At 40.3% G+C, this 27733-nt stretch overlaps 2 protein-coding genes across 11 annotated transcripts in view; both read right to left on the bottom strand.

Moving 5' to 3' along the window:
• The window catches only part of phf11 (PHD finger protein 11), a 61391-nt gene extending 39393 nt beyond the window's left edge, over positions 1–21998 (bottom strand). For 2 of the 8 annotated variants that reach the window (XM_080456833.1, XM_080456835.1), the window contains exons 1-13: positions 21746–21998; positions 19803–19907; positions 19573–19706; positions 19394–19422; positions 18882–18952; positions 17219–17289; positions 10493–10542; positions 10356–10405; positions 10168–10190; positions 8576–8625; positions 6767–6852; positions 6637–6659; positions 6489–6517 (exon numbers count right to left, since the gene is read on the bottom strand). In XM_080456833.1, coding sequence (XP_080312959.1) covers positions 6489–6517; positions 6637–6659; positions 6767–6852; positions 8576–8625; positions 10168–10190; positions 10356–10405; positions 10493–10542; positions 17219–17289; positions 18882–18952; positions 19394–19422; positions 19573–19706; positions 19803–19907; positions 21746–21889 — 865 coding nt within the window. In that variant the 5' untranslated portion in view covers positions 21890–21998. Of the gene's footprint in view, positions 1–776; positions 3543–3696; positions 3769–3864; positions 4174–5664; positions 5735–5997; positions 6069–6488; positions 6518–6636; positions 6660–6766; positions 6853–8575; positions 8626–10167; positions 10191–10355; positions 10406–10492; positions 10543–12649; positions 13605–17218; positions 17290–18881; positions 18953–19393; positions 19423–19572; positions 19707–19802; positions 19908–21745 lie in introns of those variants that run through there. The other 6 variants (XR_013934940.1, XM_080456837.1, XM_080456832.1 and 3 more) reach the window with 6 other exon arrangements.
• Positions 21999–23157: 1159 nt separating this feature from the next.
• mcf2lb (mcf.2 cell line derived transforming sequence-like b) overlaps positions 23158–27733 on the bottom strand; it is a 48604-nt gene continuing 44028 nt past the window's right edge. For 2 of the 3 annotated variants that reach the window (XM_080456906.1, XM_080456904.1), the window contains exons 27-31: positions 26875–26952; positions 25451–25560; positions 24980–25092; positions 24477–24580; positions 23158–24265 (exon numbers count right to left, since the gene is read on the bottom strand). In XM_080456906.1, the coding sequence (XP_080313032.1) occupies positions 24186–24265; positions 24477–24580; positions 24980–25092; positions 25451–25560; positions 26875–26952 (485 nt within the window). In that variant the 3' untranslated portion in view covers positions 23158–24185. The remainder of the gene's footprint in view (positions 24266–24476; positions 24581–24979; positions 25093–25450; positions 25561–26874; positions 26953–27733) is intronic. The other variant, XM_080456905.1, reaches the window with a different exon arrangement.

The following is a 27733-nucleotide window of genomic DNA, read 5'->3' as shown; positions in this document are numbered from 1 at the left end:
AAAAGAGGAAAATGAAGGGGGGTAGGGGGGGTAGGTTAAGACTTAGACAGGGGCCATTTTCGAATTGCAGCCTCCTGAAGGTGTATCTTTAGGGCAGTTTTGAAAGTGAGTAGGGTTTTACACTCCTTTACTCCTTTTGGTAGGGCATTCCACATTTTTGATGAATAGCATGAGAACGAGTTCATACCCTTAGTTGAGCCAAATCTGGGTTGAACATGATTTGTGGAGCTGCCTCTGGTGTTATGATCATGGACTGCATTAACATTTTGGAAGTATTTTGACAAATACAGGGGGATCCCAATGTTGTGGTGTATCTTGAAGACCAGGCCCATAGCAAGTTGCTGTACTCTGTCCTCAACCCTAAGCCATCCAATCCTAGCAAAATGAGCAGGGGTTAGATGGGTTCTGTGATTGAGGCCAAGAAGTAGCCTTACAAGTTTGTTTTGGGATGTTTGGAGCCTTGTTTTTAAGGCCTTGGAGGTGTTGTGATACCATGAAGTGCATGCATAATCATAATGAGTGCAGGAAGATCTGCCTCAAGCTCTATAACAAGAAAACTAAAGTATCTGTATTTAACACAGAGGACATCATTGCCACTGCAGACGGGACAGTGCTTGAGGTAGTCGAGGACTTCAAAGGACTTTTACTTTTTTACTCTTACTTGAGTAACATTTTGACTGAACTACTTTTACTTGTAGTGGAGTAAATTTGACCAGGAGTATCTGTACTCTTACTCAAGTACTGGGGTTGAGTACTTTGTCTTTTGCCTGATATTACTGCTGTCCAGCGGAAACCTTTTATGTCCAAAACTGTTACTTTTAAGGAAATGGAAAACCAATGTAGTTATTTTGTCACAAGCTCTTATTACTTTTCATTGGTTAAATGTGTATAAAACTCAAGACACATTTAACCACTTTATTTATTTAATAAAAATGTATTTTCTTTCTGCATTTCTGCATAATTTCCATAGTGATAGTGAGACAGGAAAGTTAGTTGACATGTTACGCCAATGTGATATGCGCCCAAACCATTTGGCCATAGCATCGCCCCAGATGAAACAATGTTCGTATAACACATTCTGAGCTTGTAGATTGAATATTCTTGTATAAGATAGGGCATTCATTTAACACAATGAAATATGGAGATATAAGGTTTCTAACCGATAGCGACAATATGCAAGTACTCAAAGGCATTGCCTCACCATGCTTTGTTGCATTTTGTTTATTTTTTCCCACTTCTATGGATTCCATTTGATTGTTCTTGAATGGTTGGACTGATAATACTTTTTTGGCAACCTGTCCTAATTTTTAAGTTATTTCTCCTCAATGGGCTCATATGCACTGAGCTTTAAAAAAAAAAAAACACACACACACAGGCCAAGTATATATATTGAGGTTGGGGAATGGGTTTTGTTTGCACTTCTTGATTCTAGGTTAGAACCAGTTTTTAAAAACTGCTTGAGTGAACTTGAGTTGTACTTTATTTTTAGTTTTTTTTTACCGTTTCTATAATTTTATTGCTGTAATTTACTGCTGTTATACTGCAGAGCAGACACGTTTTAGTTGATTGCGCTATCCATTTTTTTATTAATGAATGCAGAATCGGATACTGGCTTCCACATCTTTTGTTCATTGACAAACTGCCAATAAATATTTGTGGGACAATTATACAAGCTTTTTGTTCTGTCTATATAATTAAGAAAGTAGCGTGGCCTTGTTCCTTTATCCGGTACTGGTCACAGAATGGTACAGTGCTGCACTTTGCCTATATGGGCGATGTTATTGATTAATTATAAATGTATTAATCGTGAACGACAGTGCTTAGTGTGAACAGGCCTTTACTGACTTTGCACTTTCTTAGTTGCACTCTATAAGGGTGTCTGCTACATGTCTAAATTGTAATTTAGGCCTAGTTTGACAAAAGAAACCTTGGTGCTAGGGGCTGGGTATTAGCTCTTTGAAACAAATATTTTCTAGCATGTCAAATTCAGTGGTGGTACATTATCATAATGTATTAAGTATATTTACTCAAGTTAATACCTCAACAGGGGGCACGGTGGTGCGGTCAGTTGCTCTGTCGCCTCACAGCTAAAGGTCCTGAGTTTGATTCCCGCTGGGGGCGTGTCCTCTCCTCCGCGTCATCAGTGCCCATACCCTAGGTGGGGTTGGCGAAAGGGCCTGTGTGGAGTTTGCATGTTCTCCACATGTCCCCTAGGGTAGTTAATACCCTCACAAAAACATGCAGTAATCCTGGTCACTATACTGCCTCCCCCTGGCCAGCCGGGGCGCCTGATGGAGGGGAAAGGAACTGGTTGGAATAACGTGTTCCTTCCACGCACTACGTCCAACCAGGGAACCTCCCCCTGTCATGTGAAAAGAAGGTCAGTTGGCTCTCATGCATTGAAGGAGGCATGAGCTCGGCCCTGGCCTCCCTAGGTTGGCAGAGGGAAGGTAGTGCCCAGGATTACATAGACAATTGTAAAGAATGCGGTTACAAAATCGTGGGATAAAAATGTAAAGTAAAAAAAGTACTTGAGTACAATTGAGGTATTTTTTTTCTTTACTGGAGTATTTCCAATGTTCACTTCTACTCCACTACATCTCAGAGGCAAATATTTTACTTTTACTCCACTACAATTATTAACTATAATTACTAATCTATTGGCTATTTTCAAAAGATTTTTATACATACTGAACTTGCAAAATGGGACAATGCATAATGAGTACTCTTACTTATGGTAACTTAAGTATATTTTGATGCCAGTACTTTTACTCAAGTACATTTTCAATACCAGACTTACCTGTAACCGAGTAGTTCTACATTTACTTGAAAAATATGTGTACTTCTCCCAGTGCACTCAATTATTTTCATGCCGCAAATATTCCCAACAAAAATGTTTCAGAACAAGGTTTTAGTAATGTTTGCACCACACTTGAAAAATTGTACCAAGTAATTCCACGCTTTAAGGCAAAACGTTGTTTTATCTAGTTATATCTGTATGCCAATAACATTGTATTTCAAGTGGCAGTTAAATTGCAACAAACCAATAAAAAAATTGTACATTCATTTTGTCTTTCCTTCTTTTTCAGCAAGTATAAAGATTGAGGATTACTAAAACGTTCATGTCAGCACAGATAGATGGTCAAAGAGAGCATGCATTTGGGAACTTTGACAGATACAGAACAATGCGCTATTAATATCTGCCAACTGAGCAAGACTGTAGACCGTTTGAGAGATTAGAACTGCTTCACACCATTTTTCAAAATGTGAAAAAAAAAGTATCAAAACATGGTATATTAACATCAATATACAGTACCTATACATAGTGAAATGTAACAATAGTGTAAAATATAGACTGATAGATATGCAGGGCTAATAGATCTCTAAACATAATACAAGATCAACAATATTTGCCATTGCAGACAGTAATATGGACCGTACTGTATATGAACATCTTTAAGTGTTGTGATGAGCCATGGCTGACATGATCCTTTTCATGGCTGCTTCTTCTATCTGCACCTCCACTTTTTTCTTCTTGATTTCTGGACAAATAATAGTCATTTCATTTCATATACCTTGAGTTGCTGAGTAATTAAATTGTAAGAGGGGTGTGTGTGTGTGTGTGTGTGTGTGTGTGTGTGTGTGTGTGTGTGTGTGTGTGTGTGTGTGTGTGTGTGTGTGTCTTTTTTTTAATACCTTCATCCTGCTTGGCCACAAGCACTGTGAGGCTACCAGAGGCTTCCATCACTCTCAGAGCCATATCATAATCTGTATCATAAACGGACAGTTAAAGAACTTCATTTAAGAAAATTCCATGACAATATCTGAAGATGAGACTAATGTTCATCTTTAACATATCGTTACCTTCCTGGCTGGCCTGATTTGATTGAATCCTGTTGGAGATGTCATTTAGTTCATCAAGGAAGTCAGAGAAGATGGCTTTTGTACGCCCTGCCTCGTTGAAGTCCTTCCAGAAGCTGGCGGAGTCAATCTTGGGCTTTGGGACTGAGAGAAGGGACACAGAAAAGGAAGGGGAGTGCAGGGAATTTGGAGAAGATGCACGTGCATCGACAGGAGAGTGAGGATGGTCAGCAGGATCAGTCGAGCTCGCATGTGGACCAGAGGGACTCTGTGTTTGTGGATCTAGATGAAAGCTCTGCCCAAGACTGCACCCTGAGAGAAGAGACCGTGACCTTAAGGGTCACCATTACTCTACATATATAAAGAACTGGCAGTGGCTTCCACACATAGAAGCAACTTGTGAAATAAGACCATGCAGACTTAGGTTGGCCTAAGCCTGGTTAAAGGACCGTAACAGTGACGATACACGTCATTGTCCACTCACAACATTTTTTGATTCTTTGTTACATTTTCTCCATAGTAATTCAAAATTTGACAAACGTACCCCATTAATTCAATGTTGGCTAAATGACTAAACATCATTGCAAGTTTAATACGTCAAATCAATCCCCACTTTAAAATGCATTACAACACAACAATTTACCATTTACTAATAATGATTGCACGTTGTGTGTTTGATGACTCAAGCTTTGGTTAATGAAACATTAAACACTTCCGGTCGGGCGCCGGAAGTGTCGTCAAAGCACGGCTTACGGTCGAGCGCTTTCAAGAACAACAGGTTGCATAGTGTTCTCTCACTGTAAACATCAGATCTCTCCAGAAAAGAAAAAAAAGCTATTCAAATACGCGATTTAAAGCAAAGACAATTTTAACTGTGGCCGATCCGTTATGGAATTATGGAAAACGTCGGGCGAAATTCTCCTTTAACAGAATGGCAAGGGGGATATAAATAAAATGCATTCTTTGTACATCATACACTCTGATGTGTATATGATTTTAAGTAATTAAGTACATACATTTAAATCAGTGATTATCAATCTTTTCAGGCCGCGACCCCCCAAAATAATCATATCTGAACTGGGGACCCCTCCCCACCCTCACAAGCACTTGGAATTGTAGGAGTTGAGGCATTACATTTTGTTTGACTCTGTTCTACAGATAAATACTGTGAAAATAGCAGATCTACATGCTAGATCCCATGCCCTAGGGGTCCCGAGCCACAGGTTGAGAACCACTGATATAAACGACTTACAGGTAACAGTTCAGGATCCGGTACCAACTAGCATTGCTAGTTTTGGTTCTGTTCATCCTCTACCATATACTGTAGATCAGTGGTTCCAAAACTTTTTAGCTCAAGACCCAAAAGAGAAATTAGACCTGGGACCCAAACTAGTGAAAATAGCTTATCTATAAGTGTGTAGATCGGCTATTTTCACTACAGAAATTTGAAAACACTTATTTTCTAATTTATGGAATTTCTTAGATTTTCGGAATACTAATTGCAAATAAAATGTAGGGGAGAATAAATAAAAGGGATATTTATTTACTCTTCACCCAAACAAATTTGTCTGCGACCCACAAATGGGTCCCGACCCACTTTTTTGGATACAGTGCTGTAGATTACACAGCCGATATCAAAACTTCCTCACTCTGGACAGTGCAGGTGAAGATGTATTTTGAGTATTTAAAACAACATGAATGGACACTCTGGACAGTGCAGGTGATGACGTATTTGAGCATTTAAAACAACATGAATGGACACTGGACAGTGCAGGTGATGATGTATTTGAGTAAGAACAATACCTGTCATCTGGGAAGAATCTGACTCCATGCAGATTGTCACAGGCAGCAACAAACTCTCAGAATCTGCAACCTGAAGAAACACAATAGCAACAACGTTTAATTTGCATATAGGTTATATTGTTGTTCTACTACTTATGACAGCAACTTGTGCAAAACAAACATCATTCCAAACAGTGAACTGGCTTTATGTGCTGGTTGCAAAGGTTATGTGTTCAGAAGGCTTACTGGATATCTTTGTCACAGGATTAAGATTCAGAGAGATGGGCTGCCTGGTAATGCAGCTGGTTGGTGGCACTGAGTTTGGGGAGGGGGGGGTATTATGTTTAAACTCACTGAAATGTCTGTTTCATTGGCATCTTCACATCCGTCCTGGCTTTGACACTTGGCATCATTACCTGCAATACCTGGGGAGACCGTAGTTTCAGGTTACATCAAGTTTTCACATTTTTGGAGCGTGTCCTGTGAGAAAGCTAGTCTTGCATAGCCTGACGATCAGAGATCTCTGCCTACAAATATATATGGCGTTACATTGAATTCAATTAAAAATTCAATGAATGGGCTAAATCTGTGTAGACACAATATCGGGGTGAGGGGGCTAAAAAACAAACCTGCATTGCAGAACCAATGCAAAGACTTTAGGGCAGTCCTTCATATTAGGCCGGTGATACGATTGGTTTTCAAAGCAGTGGGTGTATAGGTTAGGTTTGTCAATGTTTTTGTCATTGTTCTAGCCCCTACATGGAATATACTGTAGATTTCACAAGGCTATCAGTAGGGCGAGATTTCTGATTCGTCTCACTATGGGAGGCAATGTGAAATCATACCTGAGGTGGAATAATTCTCAGAATCATTTCTGTGAAGAAATAATCATTTCTCAGTCATTACTATCAAAATCTTCATGTTGTATCATTAACATTTAAACATAACTTATTAAAGTACAATCATTCATGAAGGAGGGATTGCTTATATTACCTGTGAATCTGAGTCTCTTGGGTCTAGAGAGAACATTCAAGACAGTGAGGGAAAGCAATAACACATTTATAGTTTTGATTGATACTATTAATCTGGAGAAGACAGTAAAACCACTTAAGACAATACATACATTTATTTTTGCATTTGAGTCTTCTTGGTCATCACACTCAATGGGGGCAAACATGGTCAGGCTTTGGGAAGATATGTCATCATCATCTATGATAAGATAAGACAAGATAAACATGTATAGTGATCCCAGAGCATAATTCAGGTGTCATAGCAGCAACAGTAACAAGGTTGAAACACAGGAAAGCAGCAAGCCAAGCAGTTAGTGCTACGCGAACGGCCTTTTTGCATGTAGTTTAAGCGCAAGGGGGCGGTTGGCGGGTGGGGAGAGAGCCTGGCGACGCGAGCTTTGTTAGTGCACTGAGTGGCAGTTGGGGCAAACGCAGTCCCCACAACATCATTTACGATTCTGTGCCTATCGGTACATAACTCGGACGGCGCTTAGTCGACTAGCAGACCATCGGCCGGTCGTCGCGGTCACTCGCGCCTGGAGGCGCTCGGGCGCGACTCCTCGGCCTCAAGGTCTGCTGAGTCGGCGCGCCTCCGTCATGGTCCAAAACTATACTTTATCGGCAAAAAAAAGTAGTCTGCGGTTGTTTGAAAAAGTATTGTCCCAAGCGAGAGTCGAACCCAGACTCCCAGCGGTAGTGGATTTAGAGTCTAATGATTAGCGAGGTGCGCCACTGAGGCCGGTGTTGAAATAGGGTATTCGGGCTGTATTAAAATGTTCACCTCCTAACTCTTCTAATGTAGAGGAAAGAAGTCCCCGCCCGCCCAATAGGGGAAGCCTCTTCGGGCGGAGGCTTCCCAAACTACATGCAAAAAGGCTGTTCGCTAGTGCTACACACCATAGCAACAGCATGGGGTCAATTACCTTCACATTCCTCCAGTGGTCATTAGGAGTGCCCTTCTACCACTGTAAGAAGTTTCGTCATGGCCTTTAGGCTTAAACCGGTAACCATCTCTCTAGTGCCACCATTTTGCTTTCGTGGGGCAATAATGGAGGGTTTAAGTTTTGTCATGCACTCATGGAGGCTTAATATTATTATGGATTTTTTTCCTGGTACGTATAAACTTTTCTAATGTAATGGTTTTATGCTGTATATTGGTCCATAGATTGTGCATAGCAAGTTTTGTGCAAACTGCGCAAAAATCCTAGGTGGTGTAGGAATTTAAGTGGTTAAAAAAACATTGAATGGCCGAAAACCAAAGTAGAGGGAAGGGAAAGATATGGGACCATGAGTCAAATTCTTTCCTCAAGGGGGAGGCATATGTGTAAAAAAAAAAAGGTCATGTATGTAGTAGGGCAAATGCGATATGACTGTTCAAAGTTTGCATTTGCATTCATTTGACTCGAAAATCTGCAATGGATCTCTGAATGCTCTCTGAATATGTACAATTCAGTCTATCAATAAATATATACCGGTAGTCTATCAACAGTGATGAATATATTTAAATTGTGTAACTTGTTCAATTAAACAAGTTATTTGTCATATCTTTCACAATAACCAGTCCACAAACTAGTTTGCAAAAATGTATTTGTTTTTTAAATACATAGCGTTTCTCAAAACCTTGTTGATTTCCAAAATAACCCTGCAGAGACCCTTCAGCATTCGTTTTCAAATAGTACTGCCGTGGGTTTGTTTCAAACTGAATTCTCACGGTTCTAACTGAGGGGTCGCCAAAATACTACTAAAATGGATGTTACAAAGACTTTAATTTGTGTGTGTAAAACGTAATTAGCATAAATCACTGTCATATCAACCTCATCCTTCAGTGAAACACAGTGTTGACTGATTGTGAACTTAAAATAAAACCCATACGGATGACATTCTCTCATGTATTGATAAGTCACTGGAAGCAATAAACTAACCTGAGCTTAGTTGGCGCTTGAATTTAACTTTGGAAGGAACCCCGTCCTGTCTGTAATAGAAACAGGAAAAGCAACAATGGCAGGATATCAGTGTGGTATACGGACAACTCAAAACTGGCCAGGATAAAGCCACGGATGCAAGGAGCGGGAACCACTCTACAGCTAAAAGCAAAGGCAAAGCAAAGCAAGTTAATTTGTATAGCACATTTCAACAAAGCAATTCAAAGTGCTTTACATAAAACATTAAAGATTGAAACATTAAGACAGAGACATTATGTGTTAAGAAACACGTAATAAAAGGATGCGACTACAATAACAAAGTTAAAAGCATGTATTGTGATATTCTTTTACACAAAGCTTCAGAGCTTAGACAAGACACAATTAGAAACACAAATCAAGAGGAAATGAACCGCAGGTCACACACTTCCAAGACATATAAATCACAAAACATGCTCTAACATGGAACCTGCAAGGAGAGAGGAAGGCCTAGAGCAGCGGTTCTCAAACTATGGGTCGCAACCCAAAATGGGGTCGCCGGAAGGTGCCGTTGGGGTCACAAGAAAGATAACACACATTCACACAAGGCAAGCCCTTGCATGCAGAGGCTGGGGCACAAACTGATTTTAGCTGTTCATAAACAATTTACTAAGGACTTATGTTCAATATGAGCAGGTGGTGCAAATACATGGACCACGGGTCCATTTGGTTCCATCCAGCAGTGACGTGGTGATTTTTTTACTGGCAGGACGGTATTTTAATGACGTCACACGCGCGCACTCGCAAGGCATGTGCACACCACGCGCATTTTATTTTACCTTAAATTAGGAAACACTTTTGTATAGAAATGTTTTAAACTAATACAAATTCAAGGAATGCCATGAATTATAGAGCTGAAACTAAAAGTTTGCTTTGAACGAGTATCTTTCTCTTCTTTGACGGTGGCTGAGGCATTGCTGCGTGCAGATAGGATACTGGCAGCAGCCCTACTGAAGCCAAGATGCTGTGTTGCTTGCTTACCGTGTAGCCTATAGATGCGAGGTGTGAGGAATCTGAGGAAACATTTTCACACTCACTTGTAAACCTGTTATGCAAAGTAGCCATTTGGGTACTTGGCTCGTGAATCTACGGGGGGGGGGGGCACGTTCTAGCGTGCACTGTACCGTACCTTGCGCGTGAAAAACTTACTGGCCACCCGCCGTCCTACCCCGTGTGGCTTCCACGACACCACTGGTTCCATCTGTACCCTTAAATTTAGATCGCGATCACACAATGTAACATTACCAAGTGGGGAGATAATTCGAAGACAGATTCTAAGAGAAAAACGCCACGGTCGGTGGGGTCGCCAAAATAAATACCTCCCAATATGGGGTTGTGGTATAAAAACGTTTGAGAACCCCTGGCCTAGAGCCACCTGGAGAAGAACCACAGAGCAGGAGATGAAGGCGCAAGGGCTGTCATGGCAACAACTGGAGCGGAGGGCACAAGACCAAAGATGATGGAGGAGTTTCTTCAATGGCCTATGTTCCTCAGAGCTTAGCAGGATGTAAGAAAATGATGGAACAGTCAAACATGCCTCTTAGCACAACACTGACCTGCCATTGGATTTCAGCTGTCTCTGTTTGGATAGAAAAGCTCAAATGAGTAAAATCACGTTTTCTTTTCACTGAATTAAGTAGTACAGTCAAATACATTTAATTTAATATTATAGCAGAATGCTGCAGGCTAATTTATACTTTGTTGCCTGACCCCTTCAACAAATTACATTTGTTATGAAATGTACCTTCAAAGACGAGTCAATGCTGTGGGCTAGTCCAGCTGCTTCATCCTTAACTATCATGAGAAAACAACAGCATTAACAAGCACCCAAAGAGTTTTAACTCAAAGAAAAGTGAAATAATGGTGTACATAATCACATACCGTTGGGCCTTTCCTCATGGGACTGAGGTTTATGTTCCTGACAGTACATCCTAAGTACAACAAATTGTCACATGATCAGGAACTGACAGACATAGCAAAGACATCTCAAGAAATAGCAATGTCAATCTTCACTGGACTCACGATTCGATTATGATTCACTTGTGAACGATTCAATTCTATGATGCATTAAAATGTTCTACTGCTCATGGCTACTTTTCATCAGTTAATACAAGCAGTCAGTTGAATCATAAAAAAAAAAATACAAGCAGTCAGATAAATCCAACTATATTACACGGCTTGGTTGAATGCTCGATTCTGATAGGTCAATCACAGATGAGCGGAGAGTGAGCAGCTGAACCAATCAATCCATCAATCAATAAATCTGAAGTGCTTGGTTTTTGCCATATTTAACAAGGGTGCCATGTAAACAAACACAATATCATTTTACAGCTAAACATTAAAGAATTGAAAAATAACCACCCAAGTGGAACACAGCGGCACTCCATAAGTGACGATGCAAGAAATATAGGCTCAGATGTAAAATAGTTTTATTCTGGCTAACGCCACTAGCCTTCCTCATATATTTGAATTATTATTATTAAGTAGCCGTGTAATTAGCGGGTTACTGAATAACGACAGTGTCATTATTTTCTTTTGCTCGCATTGCCGAGCACCAAAGTCAAGTCAAGTCAGTTGTCCGGAACCGTCGATCCCACAGCTATGCCCTAATATAGGCATATAAGGATGACACCAGGGAAATCCATATATGGGCATAAAAGGGACCCAGGCAGGCAGACAGACAGACGGGTACCACAGGTACTTTGACAACGGGTACAACCGGTATTGCATAACCAGGAGGGGCATGCATTTCCAACTTGCATCGTTCCCAAATATGCTAGTCTAGTCTATAAGTTCATGGCATCTCTGTGTGTCTGTCTCAAGCACAACTCGAGCAGTCTGACCGATCAACTTCGGAGTTTGTATTGCTGACAACCCGAGGGCGTCATTTCCTCTTGATTTGTTATGCTGCCAAGTGGGAATTTGGTTGGACCAGTGGCTGTCCAGAACCGAAAATCCCAATCTCTCTGTATCTCTCTCTGTCTGTGTCCTATTTAATGCCCATATACAGAGATCTCCGTCTGTCTGTGTCCCTTTCACACCCATGTATGGAGATCCCTGATGTCATAGACTGGCATCCAACTAGAACTATGATAATGGGTACTGCACTAAGGACTCTGGCAACGGGTACAACTGGTATTGCATAAAAGGAGGGGCATACATTCCCAACGGGCATCGGCCTAGTACTATGGACTCCTGTTTTAATTATTTATAAAGTGCTTTAACATGAGGTACGTATATTCACTCTAATTCAAACAATGTCTCTTAACATTAAAAAAAAAAAAAAAAAAACGGTATATTCTAGCCTAGTTGTAAAAATATTCAATCTCCAGAAAACATAACTTAAATCCTCCTGCAGTGCATTATAACTTAACTTACAATTCAACTTGCCGTATTGTTTGCAATGTGTTAATAAAGTCAACCAATAAATAAAATAAAATAAATGTGCCGCTACCTGTAATGTACAAAAATAAGGGTTTCACATAGGAGCTCTAAGACAGGGCACTTAATAACAGTGGTGTAAAGTAACTAACTAAGTACATTTACTCAAGTACTGTACTACAATTTTGAGGCATCTTTACTTTACTAGAGTATATTTCCGATTTTCAGTACTTTTACTTCTACTCCACTACATCTCAGAAGCAAATACTGTACTTTTACTCCACTACAATTATTTGAAAAAGTTAGCAGTTACTTTGTAGATTTTGATTATTATTACAAAGCATACATTACCCACTTCAGTCCTATATACATTTCGGCCATTTGGAAATAGCCGATCTACAAGCTCACAATATTGTGAGCTTGCAGATCTGCTATTTTTATACATTTGAAAACTTGTGAAATGGGTTTTTCTGCATAATGAGTACTTTCTACTTTTGGTACTTAAAGAACTTTTGTACTTTTACTCAAGTAAATTTGGAATTCCGGACTTTTACTTGCATCAGAGTATTTCTACATCGCAGTATTGATACTTTTACTTAAGTAAAACATGTGGGTACTTTTTCCACCACTGCTTAATAAACATGACATGTTCAGTACTCTGCCGGGTGGTTGAATTCCTCCTTCATCACGATCTGGATGACTTCAGGTAGTTCCCCCTTCAGTACTTGCTTAGCCCGATCATGCAAGGTCGTCCGATTGGGTATGATGGAATCAACGTCCACCACGCCGTATTTAGCTCCCATGTTGATGAGCGTCTGGGCCACCCGGTGGAACTCTTTACCGGTGACGACAGCAACCAGGCGAATATCCAGGCAACACATGTCCACGAAATCATTCACGAACGTGGATTTAACGTCCGGCGGTATCTTTTTGCGAATGAAGGAGGTTATGGGGCTTTGACTCGGCTCCCTTGTTCTCGATTTAGCGCACACATGGTGCACCATGTTTGATGTGCCCGTTTTATGGCTATCGTACACGTAAATCGCGTTGCAAAAGTTGCATATTACGTATCCAGCACATGACCCGTCGGCAGCATTAACTATTTCACTAAAGCGCTCCCAAGCCAAACTTTTAGCTTCCTTCTTCCCTCTTGTTTTGAACTCTCCATGTTTAAGTTTCTCTCTCACTTGAGCTACGTTTGCCTCCATTGTTTGAAAATGGAAAGACCTCGCGTCGCGGACTGCTGGCACAAAGAAGGAGGCTTATTCATGCCTGCCTGTAGCTCCAATCGGAACCTCTCCCTGCGCTATATAGCTCCGAGATGAGGTTCCACACAGCTCGGTGCCTATGGCGGGTGACAATGGCGAATATTTTTCACTATGCATGATTCTTACCCTTTTCCGCACATCGTATCCTAAAAGTAAAGGTCTTCTGCCCTGCTCTCAGATGTTTTAACTTTAAGCGGAAAAGAAAATCTAACTGACGGGTTGAAGCAAGCGTTTAAGTCGCTTATTTAGTCCGCCTGTGGCCATGTTTTCCCAATGCAATCTTACGGGAGCAGTACTGCGCATGCGGACGGGGGTTGACTGGCCAGAGGCTGACATTTTAATCGATTTAAACGCTTGTTTCAACCCGTCGCTTAGATTTTCTTTTCCGCTAAAAGTTAAAACATCTGAGAGCAGGGAAGAATACCTTTACTTTTTGGATACGATGTGAGAAAAATAAAGGGGGTAAGAAATAAGAATCATGCATAGTGAAACATATTCGCCGATGTCACCCCCCACTAACCTCGGGTCACCAGTCTTTCCACCTCGGAGGAATGCCTGGTATGCGTTATTAAAGACCCGTGTGATCCGGTCTAGGCCGCGCCTACTGAAAAAAAGAAAATAAGATTCTCTTTCAGGATTTTGCCCATCCGGTTTTGCGGTGCCGCTTTGTTTTGGTTCCCCAATCCCTATTTAAATGGAATAGAATTTCCCCGTGGGATAATACAGACGCTAAATAGTCTCCGGAAAGTGCATTCACATTTATATTTAAAAAATACGCTAAACTACGCCGCATCAAGGATTTTATTAGGACAGACCTATTTTGGGGTGAAGTCTTTCTGTATCTGCCCATCTGGCCGCTTGATGACGCGCCTGGTGGCGTAGAGTTATTTCCGCTCCCGACCGGATCATAGACCCGAAAAGATATGCTGCCCAGGCTACCCCCCACAGGCACTGAGCTGTGTGGGACCTCATCTCGGAGGCGAACGGCCTTTTCCTGAGGAGTTTTTACAGGGGGCGGGTGGGGAGAGAGCCTGGCGAGTGCAGTCAGAGCTCAGAAGTCAAGGCACAGACGGCTGTAGAGGAACATCTTGTGGAGTTTCAATGTTACTATGCATTCCACAAATATATAGCTTATAAAGATTTGTAATTTGTAAGGAAATGTAAATATGGCAACTCATTTAGATGTAGGCCTACGTAGGATTTATGGTTTCCCATGGACTATAGCCGTTTCACTCATGATACAATTTAAAAAAAGAGAAACAGTTTCAGTCATTCAGTCCGACTTCACTGTAGCCTATGGTAGCCTTTTCATAAATGATATTTGTACTTAGGCTGTCGTGAAAGTGTTTCGCCAGGTTTTATTTTTGTTGTTTCTCATAAGCGTGCATCCGTTGTCCGTCAACAACACAGCCAGCCGTCTATGCCTTGACGTCTGTGCTCTGACTGCGCTCGCCAGGCTCTCTCACCACCCGCCCCCCGCTCTTGGCAAAAACTACTCAGGAAAAGAGCTAGCGGAGGGAGAGGTTCCAAATGGGGCTAGCCTGTCTGATGAAAAATGACTTAACATTTTAGAGAACATCATTAATAATTCTGCAGTATTTCACCCGCCCGCATCCGATCCGCTATTAATTAATGTCCATTTGTATTACCCAAATCCACCCCTCCGTCCGTGGATAATATAACCGCGATCCACGCATCTCTACTACAAGTACATAATAGTAAAAAACGTAAAACCTCATTGTTAATTTAACTCAGTAAATCAATGTAACCCCTCAGACCCTTGTTGACCCCCTCATACGTCAAGAACGACTTCCTTTCTTTCCCAAACTCTTGAACGTGTTGTTTTTAACCAGCTTACTCTACTAAAGCAAAACTCCAAAGCATTTGACTCAGTGAACCATCATATTTCCCTGGCTGAACGGCCTTTCTGACCGTGGCATCACTGGGACAGCACTCAAGTGGTTCTCCTCCTACCTCACTGGTAGGGGAAGGACCAACCAGGTTTCATGGAAAGGTTCGATTTCATCCCCCTGTACCCTCTTGACCGGGGTCCCACATCGTGTCTGTACATCGCCCCCTCCTTTTCTCCCCCTACACCAAATCTCTTGACTATCATCTCTGCTCAGTGCTCGCTCTCCCATCATTCTTATGCTGATGATGACACAGCCCTTTCCTCCCTCTGCCACCCAGGTTGAAGAGCACATCACTCACAGTGGATGTCTTCCTGCCATGTCAAGCCAGCTCAACGCAGACAAGAACCTTCTCTTCTTCCCAGGTAAGTCCTGCCCCCTGCTGCATGATCTTAACATTGGCATCTACAACTCCCTAGTGGCTACTGTTCCAACTACCAAGAGCCTGGGCTTTGTCCTGGACAGTTTGTTGTTCTTCAAGGCACAGTTTGCAGCGGTCCCTGCTTATTCTGATCTCACACTTGGCATCTTGGCATTGTACATCAGTGTTAAATTAACAGATGATTTGACCGTAGTAAACTGTAGTAAAAATGTCACTTTCAAATTACTGGGTGCGTGATCTATGACTTGTTGCTGATCTCATTAGCCTAGGAGTATTTGCATACAGTTCAATGCGATGCAATAAACATTAGTGTGCTATACTCTATTATGGAATGTCACAGAATCAATGCAGAATCGTCGACATCCGCATCGCAATGCATCATATAATCGCTACATTTACACACCTCTAAAAGATAGAAGATCACATATTGCAGGGGTTGACACTAACGCCTGCCCGACTGCCCGGGGCAGGTAAATAAAACTTGCGGGCAGGTGGAGTTAGCTTTCAGCCTGCCCTACCGGGCAAGTGCGCGTTTGAGTGGCAGTGGAGACGCAACCATCTTTAGTTCTGTCTAAACACATGAACGTCGTGGCCAGAGCACTGCCTGCCAACAATTTAACAAAAATTAAAATAGTGAAAATAGCTGATCTACAAGTTCACAATGCATTGTATCTCGACACGTTGGGAGCTTGTAGATCTGCTATTTTACTCTTATAGTGCTACACTCTTGAATGATTTAGTAGGGCATTTATGAACAAACATATTTTTCCATATTACAAAACCATTGAATTATGTAACTACAAGGTTTTTGCCCGACAACGACAAACAGAGCACTGTTGGCCTATAATGTGCCGTTTTCACTGTTGCTACACTTAAAAACATAAAATAACAAGTGTTAAAGGTTTAATGACATTCACTTTTACACCACATTCAAAGTCTTTGTCCTGGTCCTTCAAAAGTGTACAAAAGGTTTTAAGTGAAAATTCCATTCCAGTGATCAATGGCAGGTGTTTTTCTCTCACATTTCTAAAGCCTTTTCAACTGCAATGAAAAAAGAAATCTTTGCCTGCGGGTGTCGCTGGTGAGGGATTTTGCCTGTCAATCATCGCCTCTGCTCCGCCCCCCCCAAAGGAAAGGATAGGGGAGGGGAGGGGCGAGGAGGAGAGTGGGCGGGATTATTCGACTGTGACCTCACTGTCGAAGGGCCAAGCTCAGATTACTTTTCAGCCTAATTATTCAGAAAACCCCAGACCACAGAAAATCCACTGAATGTTTTAAGTTCAGGTTTTTTGGGTGTAATTGAGGTCATAAAACCCCAAATAAAACATTGAAAATAAAAAAAGTGAAAATGAATGTCATGATACCTTTAACCCATAGTCATATTCATAGCTATTTAGATATTTGGCATCAATATTGAGGTATGAAACTTTTTATCGTGCAGCCCCATAATTCACAAGTAGAAAGTAAAAAATGTGTTGAATTGAACGGTAATTCTAATTTTACTTTTCGGGCAAGTGGGCAAGACCTGTGGGCAAGTAGAACATGACCTGCACTTGCCCGACGGGCAAGTGCCTCTGAGACCTTAGTGTCAACCCCTGACATATTGTATACACAAAGAATTGTGTACTCTAAATTGACATAATTCATGATTGGAATGCATACTCACATAACAATGTTATCATTCAAACTGTCTAAGCTGATGCGCTCTTCTCTCTTTCCACAGACAAGGCATATGACCTGAAAATATAAAGACAATTAGGATCTCTAGATAAAGAAAAGAGCAATGAACAGTGGTGGTAAAAGTACTCGCATGTTTTACTTAAGTAAAGTATCAATACTGCAATGTAGAAATACTCTGTTACAAGTAAAAGTCAAAATGTACTTGGGTAAAAGTACAAAAGTATTGGCATCAAAATGTACTTAAAGTACCAAAAGTAAAAGTACTCATTGTGCAGAATGTCCTATTTCACAAGTTCAAAATGTATAAAAGATATTTTGAAAATAGCCGATCTACAAGCTCACAATGCCTCACATCGCGACGCAATGTGAGTTTGTAGATCGGCTATTTTCAAATGGCGAAATATATATAGGGCTGAAGTGGTTAGTGTGTTTTGTAATAATAATCCAAATCTACAAAGTAACTAGTAACTAAAGTTTTCATATAATTGTAGTGGAGTAAAAGTACAATATTTTCCTCTGAGATGTAGTGGAGTAGAAGTAAAAGTACTGAAGATTGGAAATACTCCAGTAAAGTAAAAAATACCTCAAAATTGTACTTACGTACAGTACTTGAGTAAATGTACTTAGTTACTTTACACCACTGGCAATGAATACAGCAGCAAGTGTCTGCTATTTGTCTATGTGTCCGTGGCTTTCTTGTGCATGTTGTCAGTAGGCCAGGGAAGTAAGTATTATGTCCTATAACATTTTTCATACATTGAGAATATTAGTCACATTTTGTAAATTCATATTCTCAGACCCACCATTTCTCCAAATTTGGGGAAAGATTTACCTCATCACATGACATGTTATTAGACCCTGTGTTCTTAGATAAGAATTCTACTGGATGTGTAAAAGCCATAGTACTATACACTCAATGAGAGGTATAACGTTTGGACCACAAAAATATGTTGTATTGTGTCTTCTCCTGGTGCGGTTTGCACAGGCCTCCAGCTAGAACTTTTAACTTTCTTGTTCTCCTTGTTCTTGCAATTTCTTCAAATTGTATTATATCATGATTGCAGTCAGGGTTTCATTCATTCATGACTATAAAGAATGCTAATATAATTGTTATACAATAATAAAAATTCTATACATCTCTATGGCTGTGACTCTGAATTAATACTTTTGAGGAAAGTGCAAGACTGCATGGATATCCTCACTCACATGATCAATCACACAGATTTTAAGGACTACGAAATAGAATAGAATGGCACCAGCACAAGTTTGTATTGTTTGTTCCTGGGAGTAGGGCTGGGCGATATGACTTTAAATCAATATCATGATTATTGCAAACTTTGCCTTGATTACTATTAATGAACGATTATTTAACTATTTTCACACGTCACCATTGTAACCGGACTAATTGATTTAACTTTTTGTGTCGATTTGTTGATACGTAAGACATTTCTGTATGTGTTTTTACCTCTGATTTTGGAAGGTTTCATCTCTATGTTGGGATCTTATTTGTCTTATTTATGATATCAGTACAAACAATGGACAACAAAAAAAAATATTTTGTTCTATAATTTACTTTTAAAAATCCTTAGGTTTTACATGCAATAATGTGTCTATGACCATGTGGTGTTTTAATTACATCTCTTACACACCTTAGGGATACACTTTGTAAGAGTTTTTTTTCTGCGTGAAGGGGCAGGTGTGTCGAACTCAGTTTTGATTTCTGCAAGTTGGGAAAAAAGAGGAAATAAAATATGTTAATAGATACATAACATTGTTGTCGGGCAAAAAGCTTGTAACTAAACATATGTCAATTGCCCTTCTCGGTTGTACGACAAAGTCACACAAAAGTTGTAAAAATAGCCTATTTACCAGCTCACAACGCGTCGCATTGTGACGCATTGTGAGCTTGTAGATCAGCTCTTGTCACTAGTTTTGAAAAATGTTGAAAGTGAAATTGGTCTGTGGGTTTGATAAATATTGAACTAATGAAAAGTATTCACAAGAGCTTGTGACAAAATAATAACTACATTGGATCCATTGGAACACAGGTTATTTTTTCCATTTCCTGAAAAGTAACGCTTTTGGACATACAGGGTTCCACCTGACAGCTACGATCAGTAACATAAGTTTCAGAATAAGTGGAGAATAAAAATCTACTCACCCAATTTCCTGTGTTTGCAACAGAACACCCTGAAAAATAGAGACGGTTTTAGAAAATTGCATATGTGACAATTAACCAAAAGTACATCTGCCTGGCTTGTAAAAAAAATATATATATAGGAATTATGTGATGTCACCAAAAGGACATCATATCTTTTAGAATATAGATATTGGACTAACACATATTTCCCTTTGAACTCGTCTTCAATGGCCTCAGCTCCATTTTCAACTGCACATGGGAAATGGTAGGACCTCTTGCAGCGGCTCACTTCACATCCAACTGTGGCACACTTTTTCTTACAACCGTCACATTTCTAATGTAAAGAAAAGGAACATTGCATTAAGAGAGCAGATCAATCTGCACAGTATGAAATTGAGTGCTGTGTGTGAAAATGATAAAAGGACTTTACCAGTTTATTTCCCCGTTTCACCTCTTTTCTCACATCCTCCACAGCAAAACCAAACAAGTCATCAAACTCCGGTGAATCCTGGCAATAAATACCAGATGAATACAGCTGCAAAACAGACAAAGTAAGAGCAATGTATCACAGATAATATCATTTTAACTTGTAACTTTTTTGATATAATCTTTCGATGGTATTTTTACAGAAAAGATTCATGATTTTATACATTTGAGTACATACCTGCATGTCATTGATGCAGGTATGTACTCAAATGGTAAAAGGTCTGTCATGAGTCCATATTTATAACATAATGCGATATGTTTCTGACCTATGCTGGAATGGTGCATATCAGACAAATGCCAAGATATAAATTAGTATGCACTTTAAAAAAAAAAAGTTGATACTGCTTTCAAGTAGATAGTTTTATGCAATAATTTTTCATTGTAATCTCAAAGTACACCAGAGTAACAACCACACCCAGCTGTTTTTGAAACAAAGACATTTGTAAATCAAGGACCCATGTCTTCTGGACTGGCAAACAAGCCTGTTGTAAACTAATTTTATTAAAATATTTTCAAGGGAAGAGGCATTACATTGTCATCATCATTCGAGTGCCCTCGAGATCAGCATTACATTGTATCACTATGCATAGACAAACAGTTCACACAAAGTCCCACAACAACTTAAAGAAGTGTATCTTTTCAGTACATAGATAGATTGTCCGTCAGTGGTCATTAATGTACTCATCATGTCCTCTAGTTTGCCTGCTAGCCATAGTAAAATTCTCTTCCTCTGATCTGGCGGTCCTGTGGTTGCAAAACAACCCCCTCACCAGACGGTGAGACCCCAGGGTTCACACAGACGTTAATCAATTACCCTCAGAAAACAAAGGAAAAACCATGATGTATATACATATAGCCTATCTATAATAACATATTTTTTAAACAATTTAATAAAATGAAGACCAAAACAATAATTATATTAGTGCATACCCTCTAAACCTGCTTATTGAAATAAGGCAAAAAACGAAACACATTCAGTATACATGCATATTGCTCATTCTCTGATACCGAAGTAGGCCTACAGGTGTTCAACCTAGTGGAGTACTGATTTAACCTTCTGGGCCGCAGTAAGTAATATTTGGATCGATTTAGTCTTTGCTCCCTGTGCTCGAGCACTGGACACCTCCAATCTCAAGACCTCATAGAAGGAGAACTTCTAACGATGAATACTAAGGTTATGAGGTGGTTTCCATCTCATTACAAGCATTTTCTTTTCTGCCGTTAAACCGGCCAATAACACTCTCTTCTTTTGAAGTGTTCAGCTTAGAGATTAATCATCATTTAATAATAACGTGTGGTAAACAAGGTATATTTGTCAGACAGAAATAATGCAACCGTGGCCCAAAAAGCAAGTACCCCTGACCATTCCCACATACACAGCCATGTACATTATGTTCCCATGGCTTTTTGCAGACATAAGGAACACAGAGGGTTGATAAATAAAATTCTGTATTAGTTTATAATGGGTTTAATGGGCATAGCATTGTATGTCTGTCACTAAATGTTTCAATTAATTGAATACACAGGACCACAATGGAAACAAACCATAGTGCTTTCTTGGGTTCAATCCCTTTAGCATTATATTTGTATTAAACTGTACTTTTCGGTGCTTGCAAACTAAGTAGCCATTCAAATTATTAATAAAGCATCCAAATGAAAGTAACGTCACGGCACATGACTGTGTTGACACCGTGACTGAGTCTGTCACTGACAGGCACAGCTGGACAGGACACACGCAGATAAACATGCATGTACCCCACAAAAACTCCCCTTGTTTTCCTCCAGTGACCACGCCTACATTGTAAAATTATGGCTATTGGTGGCAAAAAGAAATAAAAGAAAACAATGCTAAACGTTGTAGGTAAACTTGGGTAAAGTGACTCTTACCAGACAGTTTTGATGAGCCGTAGCAGAGCTTTTAGTAACTAAACACCATTTAGTTGATAGTGGTCCAGTTACCGTCGTCTCCTCACTTCTTTGACAAAGTAGGCAAACAACTCGACCATCGTCACTCCTCATCTCTACGGACATGATCAGTTGTTTAAATGTGAGTACTTTACCGCGTTATTTCGTGATAAATACTAAATAGTCGCAATAACTTGCAGAGACAGAGAGACGTGAGCTAACCGTCAGCGGAAGCACACATGGTACAGTTTGAAATGAAAGACATGCTTTGATTGGATGTTGCTATGGAGATTGATGGCTGTTTTGGTTTTACAGCCCGCCTTCCACAATGTCTTCCGTATCCGAAAAGCACACGCACAATACATTTCAATTCCGTATCCGCTGTTCCGCTCTTGACCCACCACCCAGATTGGATCAGCAACAAAGCGATTTACCATTTGAATCCCTCACTCAATGCTTGATCCCAGTCTAGTGAGCGGTCTGAGCGGATTCATTCCTCTAGCCTTGGATCAAGATTATCATAGATGTATTTAGTCCGTACATCTACAAAGAAAAAACATATATAAAGTGCTGACCCTGTAGCCATGGATGTTAACTCGACATTATGAACCCGTGTGCACTGTATTAGCACGTGTTTTTCAATAGATTTGGGTTTTAATCCCGTCTGTGTCGGATTCTGTTGGAAATTCCCTTTATTCCTCAATGAGTGGTACTGGCAGGGCGCATCAGGTGAAAGCCGGTATTACACTCAATGTAAACAGGATGTAAACGAGTTAATAAAACTCCGTTCAGGCAGTTTGAACATATTCAAACATTTGCACATTTTCTTCATTTCATTATTTTTTTTTGACGCATTGCGTCTCCATCATGGTACTGTTCATTGTGTCTATAAGGTACTGGTCATTGTGTCTCCATATCATGTCACTATCATGGTCAGTATCATGTCACATGATTCTGACATTATACTGACATGTTACTGACATGATACTACTACAACAATAAAAATAAAGGTTACATTTTAATTGGATTTGGGGAGCGGTAAGGGACCTGGATATTGGATAGGGGCACTGGTCCATAAAAGGTTGAGAAACACTGACATACACACAAAACAGCCAAATTAGTAGTTTAATATAGCTATGATTCAATACAATTTGGAAGTATTACCTCTCTTGCACTCTCTCTCACACACACACGCACACGCACGCACACACACACACAAATCAGGCAAATAAGGCAAATTAATGAATTATTACAAGTCTTTTATGTAAAAAACAATAGACAAGTCACAAGTCCGTGACATAACATACATAATGTACAATATAGCATCTCAAACATTTCATGACAAACTGAAATTAATGAACAATATCTACATTCATAACATGATCCCTCCCGTTAGGGAATAAGTTAGCTCTATACATTGATATCTGATTATTCACATTAGACGACATCTCAGAAACTGTACCACATACACATAAAGACTCAAAGAGTAAAATGTGTCCCAAACGCACACTTGATGCCTGTGTGGATAGCTGGTGGAGGAACACAGACATGTATCTTAAAGGACAGATTCTGAGTAAAACTGAAAAAATAAAATAAATAATAAGTAAGACAAGAGAGACAGTCAGAGAGACTCAAGAAAAAAAACCTGACAAATTACCCTTTTTCCTTTTCCTTCAAATAAATATGCACTTCTAAAGGAAAAAAAAGATGTGGATGTAGTGGTGATCTGTAACACTCGAGCAACATTCTTGAAAGCTAATCAACTCATTCATTTCATTCTTAGATTTCTTATTGGGTTTTGTTTTTACAGTTCAACTCAACATATCTGCAGACAATAAAGCGAATTGTTCCACATGGACCTGTCAGCTGAGGCACAGAGGAAGATAGGAAAGTGCCATCCAGGAGAAGTGCCTCTGCAGTTTATGTCCATACTAATGTGATCATTATTAGATGCACTAGCTGAGATCAGTCCTGCTGGTCCACTCATACATCTATTACAATCACATGGAACCCGCAAGCTTTCAATAAAACAAATGGCAAAGTGTAGGAAAAGAACATGATCTGAGTCCGTCACCAATCCTGAAATGTGGTGTACTAGATCAGTGGTTCTCAAACTTTTTAATTTCAAGGACCCCTCAAGGAACCCTGACAGTCCCCGCCCCCGGACCCCACTTTTGAGTACAACTGTACTAGATGACGATCTACTGAATCTCCTCCCCATGACCAGATCTGTGAAGTGGATTACATCAGGCAATATACCTTATTTGTTTTGTGTGTTTGTGGCATGTGAAAACAAATGACACTTGCCAGTGTAGAATTGACAAGGTTGTCAGAACCGATTGTTAGGATTATGGATTGAGTGCTGCGGGGTGACCAGTGGCCCATGGCCAGAAGGCTCTGGGAGGAGGGAAGACATGATGATTCAGGGCTTGATGTCAGAGAAGCTTGTGTAAGTCTCACCACAGCTGGAGGATGTGCTTAAGTTTCCAGACCCACTTCCTTCTGACACACACACACACACACACACACACACACACACACACACACACACACACACACACACACACACACACACACACACACACACACACACACACACACACACACACACACACACACACACACACACACAGTAAAGAATGATGTCAGTGCAATAGTCAAGTCAAATCTCACACTATTCTGCTCATTCTGTATGTGTGTATCGTTTCAATACCTGAGCTAGTAAGGGACTGACAGGACTTTGATTCTCCAATCAGAGTGAGCAGATTGGCGGCAGCAACCCAGCACTCCTTACTCGTCCTCAAGTTACGCACAAACCTGCATTAACACAAACATCAGCAGAAAAAAACACATTAAAACATGATGAAGGGCACTTAACAGCTTTCTTCTCGTTAATAATAGCAAGGCTGTGTTCTCGAGATTCAAAATAATTTATTGGTACAGCTTATACTGTATATGAGCACAAGAGTAAAACTCTTTTAGTTTTGGCTCCTCAGCATTCCGTAGCAGCAATAACAATAACAAAGAAAAAAAAAATAAGAATAGCAAAAATAGTAAGTAGAAGGTAAAGAAAAATATCTATGTACATTAGCTGATTAGCACACTTTGGGGCGCTTGAAGGTGTGGAGTGCATATAGGTCCTACTTATAAATATTATATCATATATAAGTGCGCACTGCGCTGTATACAGTATGTGTTCTGTATATAAGTTCTCACCACTGTCCCTCGTCTCCCTCTTCGACCAGTTGCACCATATCTCCACTCTTGACAGACAGCTCTTCAGCACCACCTTTCTCATAGTCAGAGACCACGGTATACTTTCCTACACACTGTTCACAGTCAAGGTAAAGAAACAGAAAATTATTAGATTAGCTAATTAGAGGTGTGTGTGTGTGTGTGTGTGTGTGTGTGTGTGTGTGTGTGTGTGTGTGTGTGTGTGTGTGTGTGTGTGTGTGTGTGTGTGTGTGTGTGTGTGTGTGTGTGTGTGTGTGTGTGTGTGTGTGTGTGTGTGTGTGTGTGTGTGTGTGTGTGCGTGTGTGTGTGTGCATGTGCGTGCACAATATATTATGTCCTAATATTGTTTTGCAAATATTAGACAATATCATATTAATTTTACCTTAGTTGTGCATATAAGATGTGAAATGATTTAGTCAACTGAGAGTTTTAGCATCTCACACACACACTCACAAGCTTCTTAGGCCCATCATCCTCAGGGTCAGAGTTAAGAGGCTCCTCCGCGCTGGAGTAGCCATCATTCTCTTCTGAGGCATCTAGTGACAGGGAAGCTTTTGTCCAACCTTGTGGAGGAAAGACAGACATGTATGTAAATTAACATAAAAGGAAGTAGGACAGCGCCATCTTTTGACCATTTAAGGAAAGATTGCCTTCAGGGAGAAATCCAGTGAAGTAAAAATAACCCAATTCAAATACCTGTCCCACAACCCCTACCAAGAAACCATGACCAAAATAAAGGACAAAAGCATGCAACTTCAATAGGAGTGCCTGGGGGTCTGATGGGATAGGACTGTGGAGGACGGTGGAGGACTTGTGAGAAAATATCTTCGAAAGGTTTAGAGCAGCAGCCTTTTAGTGAAATGGTGTGCCCAACACCTAAAACCGTGTGATCCATATGGAGCCACTGTACCTCTCCTCTTTGCCTGCAACAGATTAGAGGTGCTGAGCCACCTGACCTTGCTCAGATTGATGTAAGGAGGACTTGCATCTGAAGAGTTCATTCAAACACAACAAGGATTCAACGGTGTTGTCCCAACTAAGCGTCAGCTAGTGGAACTACTACAGACTCATTGGGCCCTTGATCTGTGAAACCACAGCGCTGTCACATGACTAATTTATTCTTCATGCATAACTCTACTCTTTCACTTGTCAAAGTGTTGCATCCACACGCTTTCACCTGAGAATATGTAATGTTTGTCGAACAGCCCTTGTGGAAAGGTTTGTGAATTAATTGAACTTAATTTAATTTCAGAGGCCCATGAACACACACACACACACACACACACACACACACACACACACACACACACACACACACACACACACACACACACACACACACACACACACACACACACACACACACACACACACACACACACACACACACACACACACAGAGTGGTATCTTTATTCTATCTAGACTGTGGTCGGTGACAATTCAATTGAACTCATCAACTATAGAGCAGCACTCAGACACATTATGAGATACCTTTTGGTAGATAATCAACAATATCTACAATATGTGTCCCAGTCTGGACACACTGAAGCCTGATTTATACTTGTGTTGTTTGCTGAAAATAGCCGATCTACAAGCTTGTAGATCGGCTATTTTCAAGTATTATTCACAACGTCATTATGTTGTTACCCCAGCAACTAGGATAGCAGATAGGTCTGTGATGTCTGAATACCCTAATTGGATATGATCACATGCAAATAACAGCGAGAACGGTCAGTCCTAAAGACTTTCACTACAGCTACACCTGAGATGAACTGCATCGGCTTTCATCAGTTCATTTGTGAAAGTCATGGCAATGAAGAAAAAAAAAAGGCAGAATGTGAATTTCAGTTATTTCACAGTAGAGTACATTAGTTACCATTGAAGCCAAATGGAGTAGGGTCACTCCTAATCTCATGGCGTTTGGTCTTACGGTCAGAGCTGCTGGTGGGAGATCCTACCATCAAGAAAAGAGAAGAAGATAAAGGTAAGGGAATGTTGAAGAGGATGAGAAAAAGTTAAGTAGTGTTAAATTAGAATTGGAAGTGGAAACATTGCTGGATAAGTTGGGTAAGTCTAAAACGGATAGTTCCATTGCTGGATTCTCATATTCACTGCAACCTTGCATGGACGTATTTACAAAATTGAGGTCTGGATGTCACTAATATTAGATATTATTAGATCAATTAGCATCCCAATTGAGATTTATAGCAGAATGGGTTGTGGAAGATCCCACCTCAGTTAGGTTGGACCTAGTAAAGTCAGACTTCTGGTTCACTGCTGGGCCTCTTATTTTGCAAAAAATTAAAACAGTTAGGAGTCTCTGTAATAATAACCCTATAATTTGCAATACATGTAAAGCATGGTTTGCAACGCGAAAGTTGGAGGGGAGGTCTAATTTAACCCATATATTGAGCCCAATTCAAGGCAATCCTGACTTCCCATGAGGCTTGATAGATAACGGGTACAAAATTTGGACCTCCCTGGGAATTAAACATTTGGGTGATTTATATAAGGGCTCAATCCTTTTCAAATTCGATCAAAATATGGTCTTCCCAGACAGCATTCTTTTTAGATACCTCCAAATTCGAGATTTCATTATCAAAAACTCAACTTGAGGTAGAGCAGTCACTTCTTCTAGGTCCAACCAAAAAATCCATAACCCGCTTTTAGAACCTACTATTCCGGGATGATGTGTTGAATGTACATTAACAATACTGTTTTTCTCATAAAGGTGA

This window comes from Gymnoscopelus braueri (genome assembly GCF_963280865.1).
Source record: "Gymnoscopelus braueri genome assembly, chromosome: 18".
NCBI lineage: Eukaryota > Metazoa > Chordata > Actinopteri > Myctophiformes > Myctophidae > Gymnoscopelus > Gymnoscopelus braueri.
This window is presented reverse-complemented; position numbering and strand designations above follow the sequence as displayed.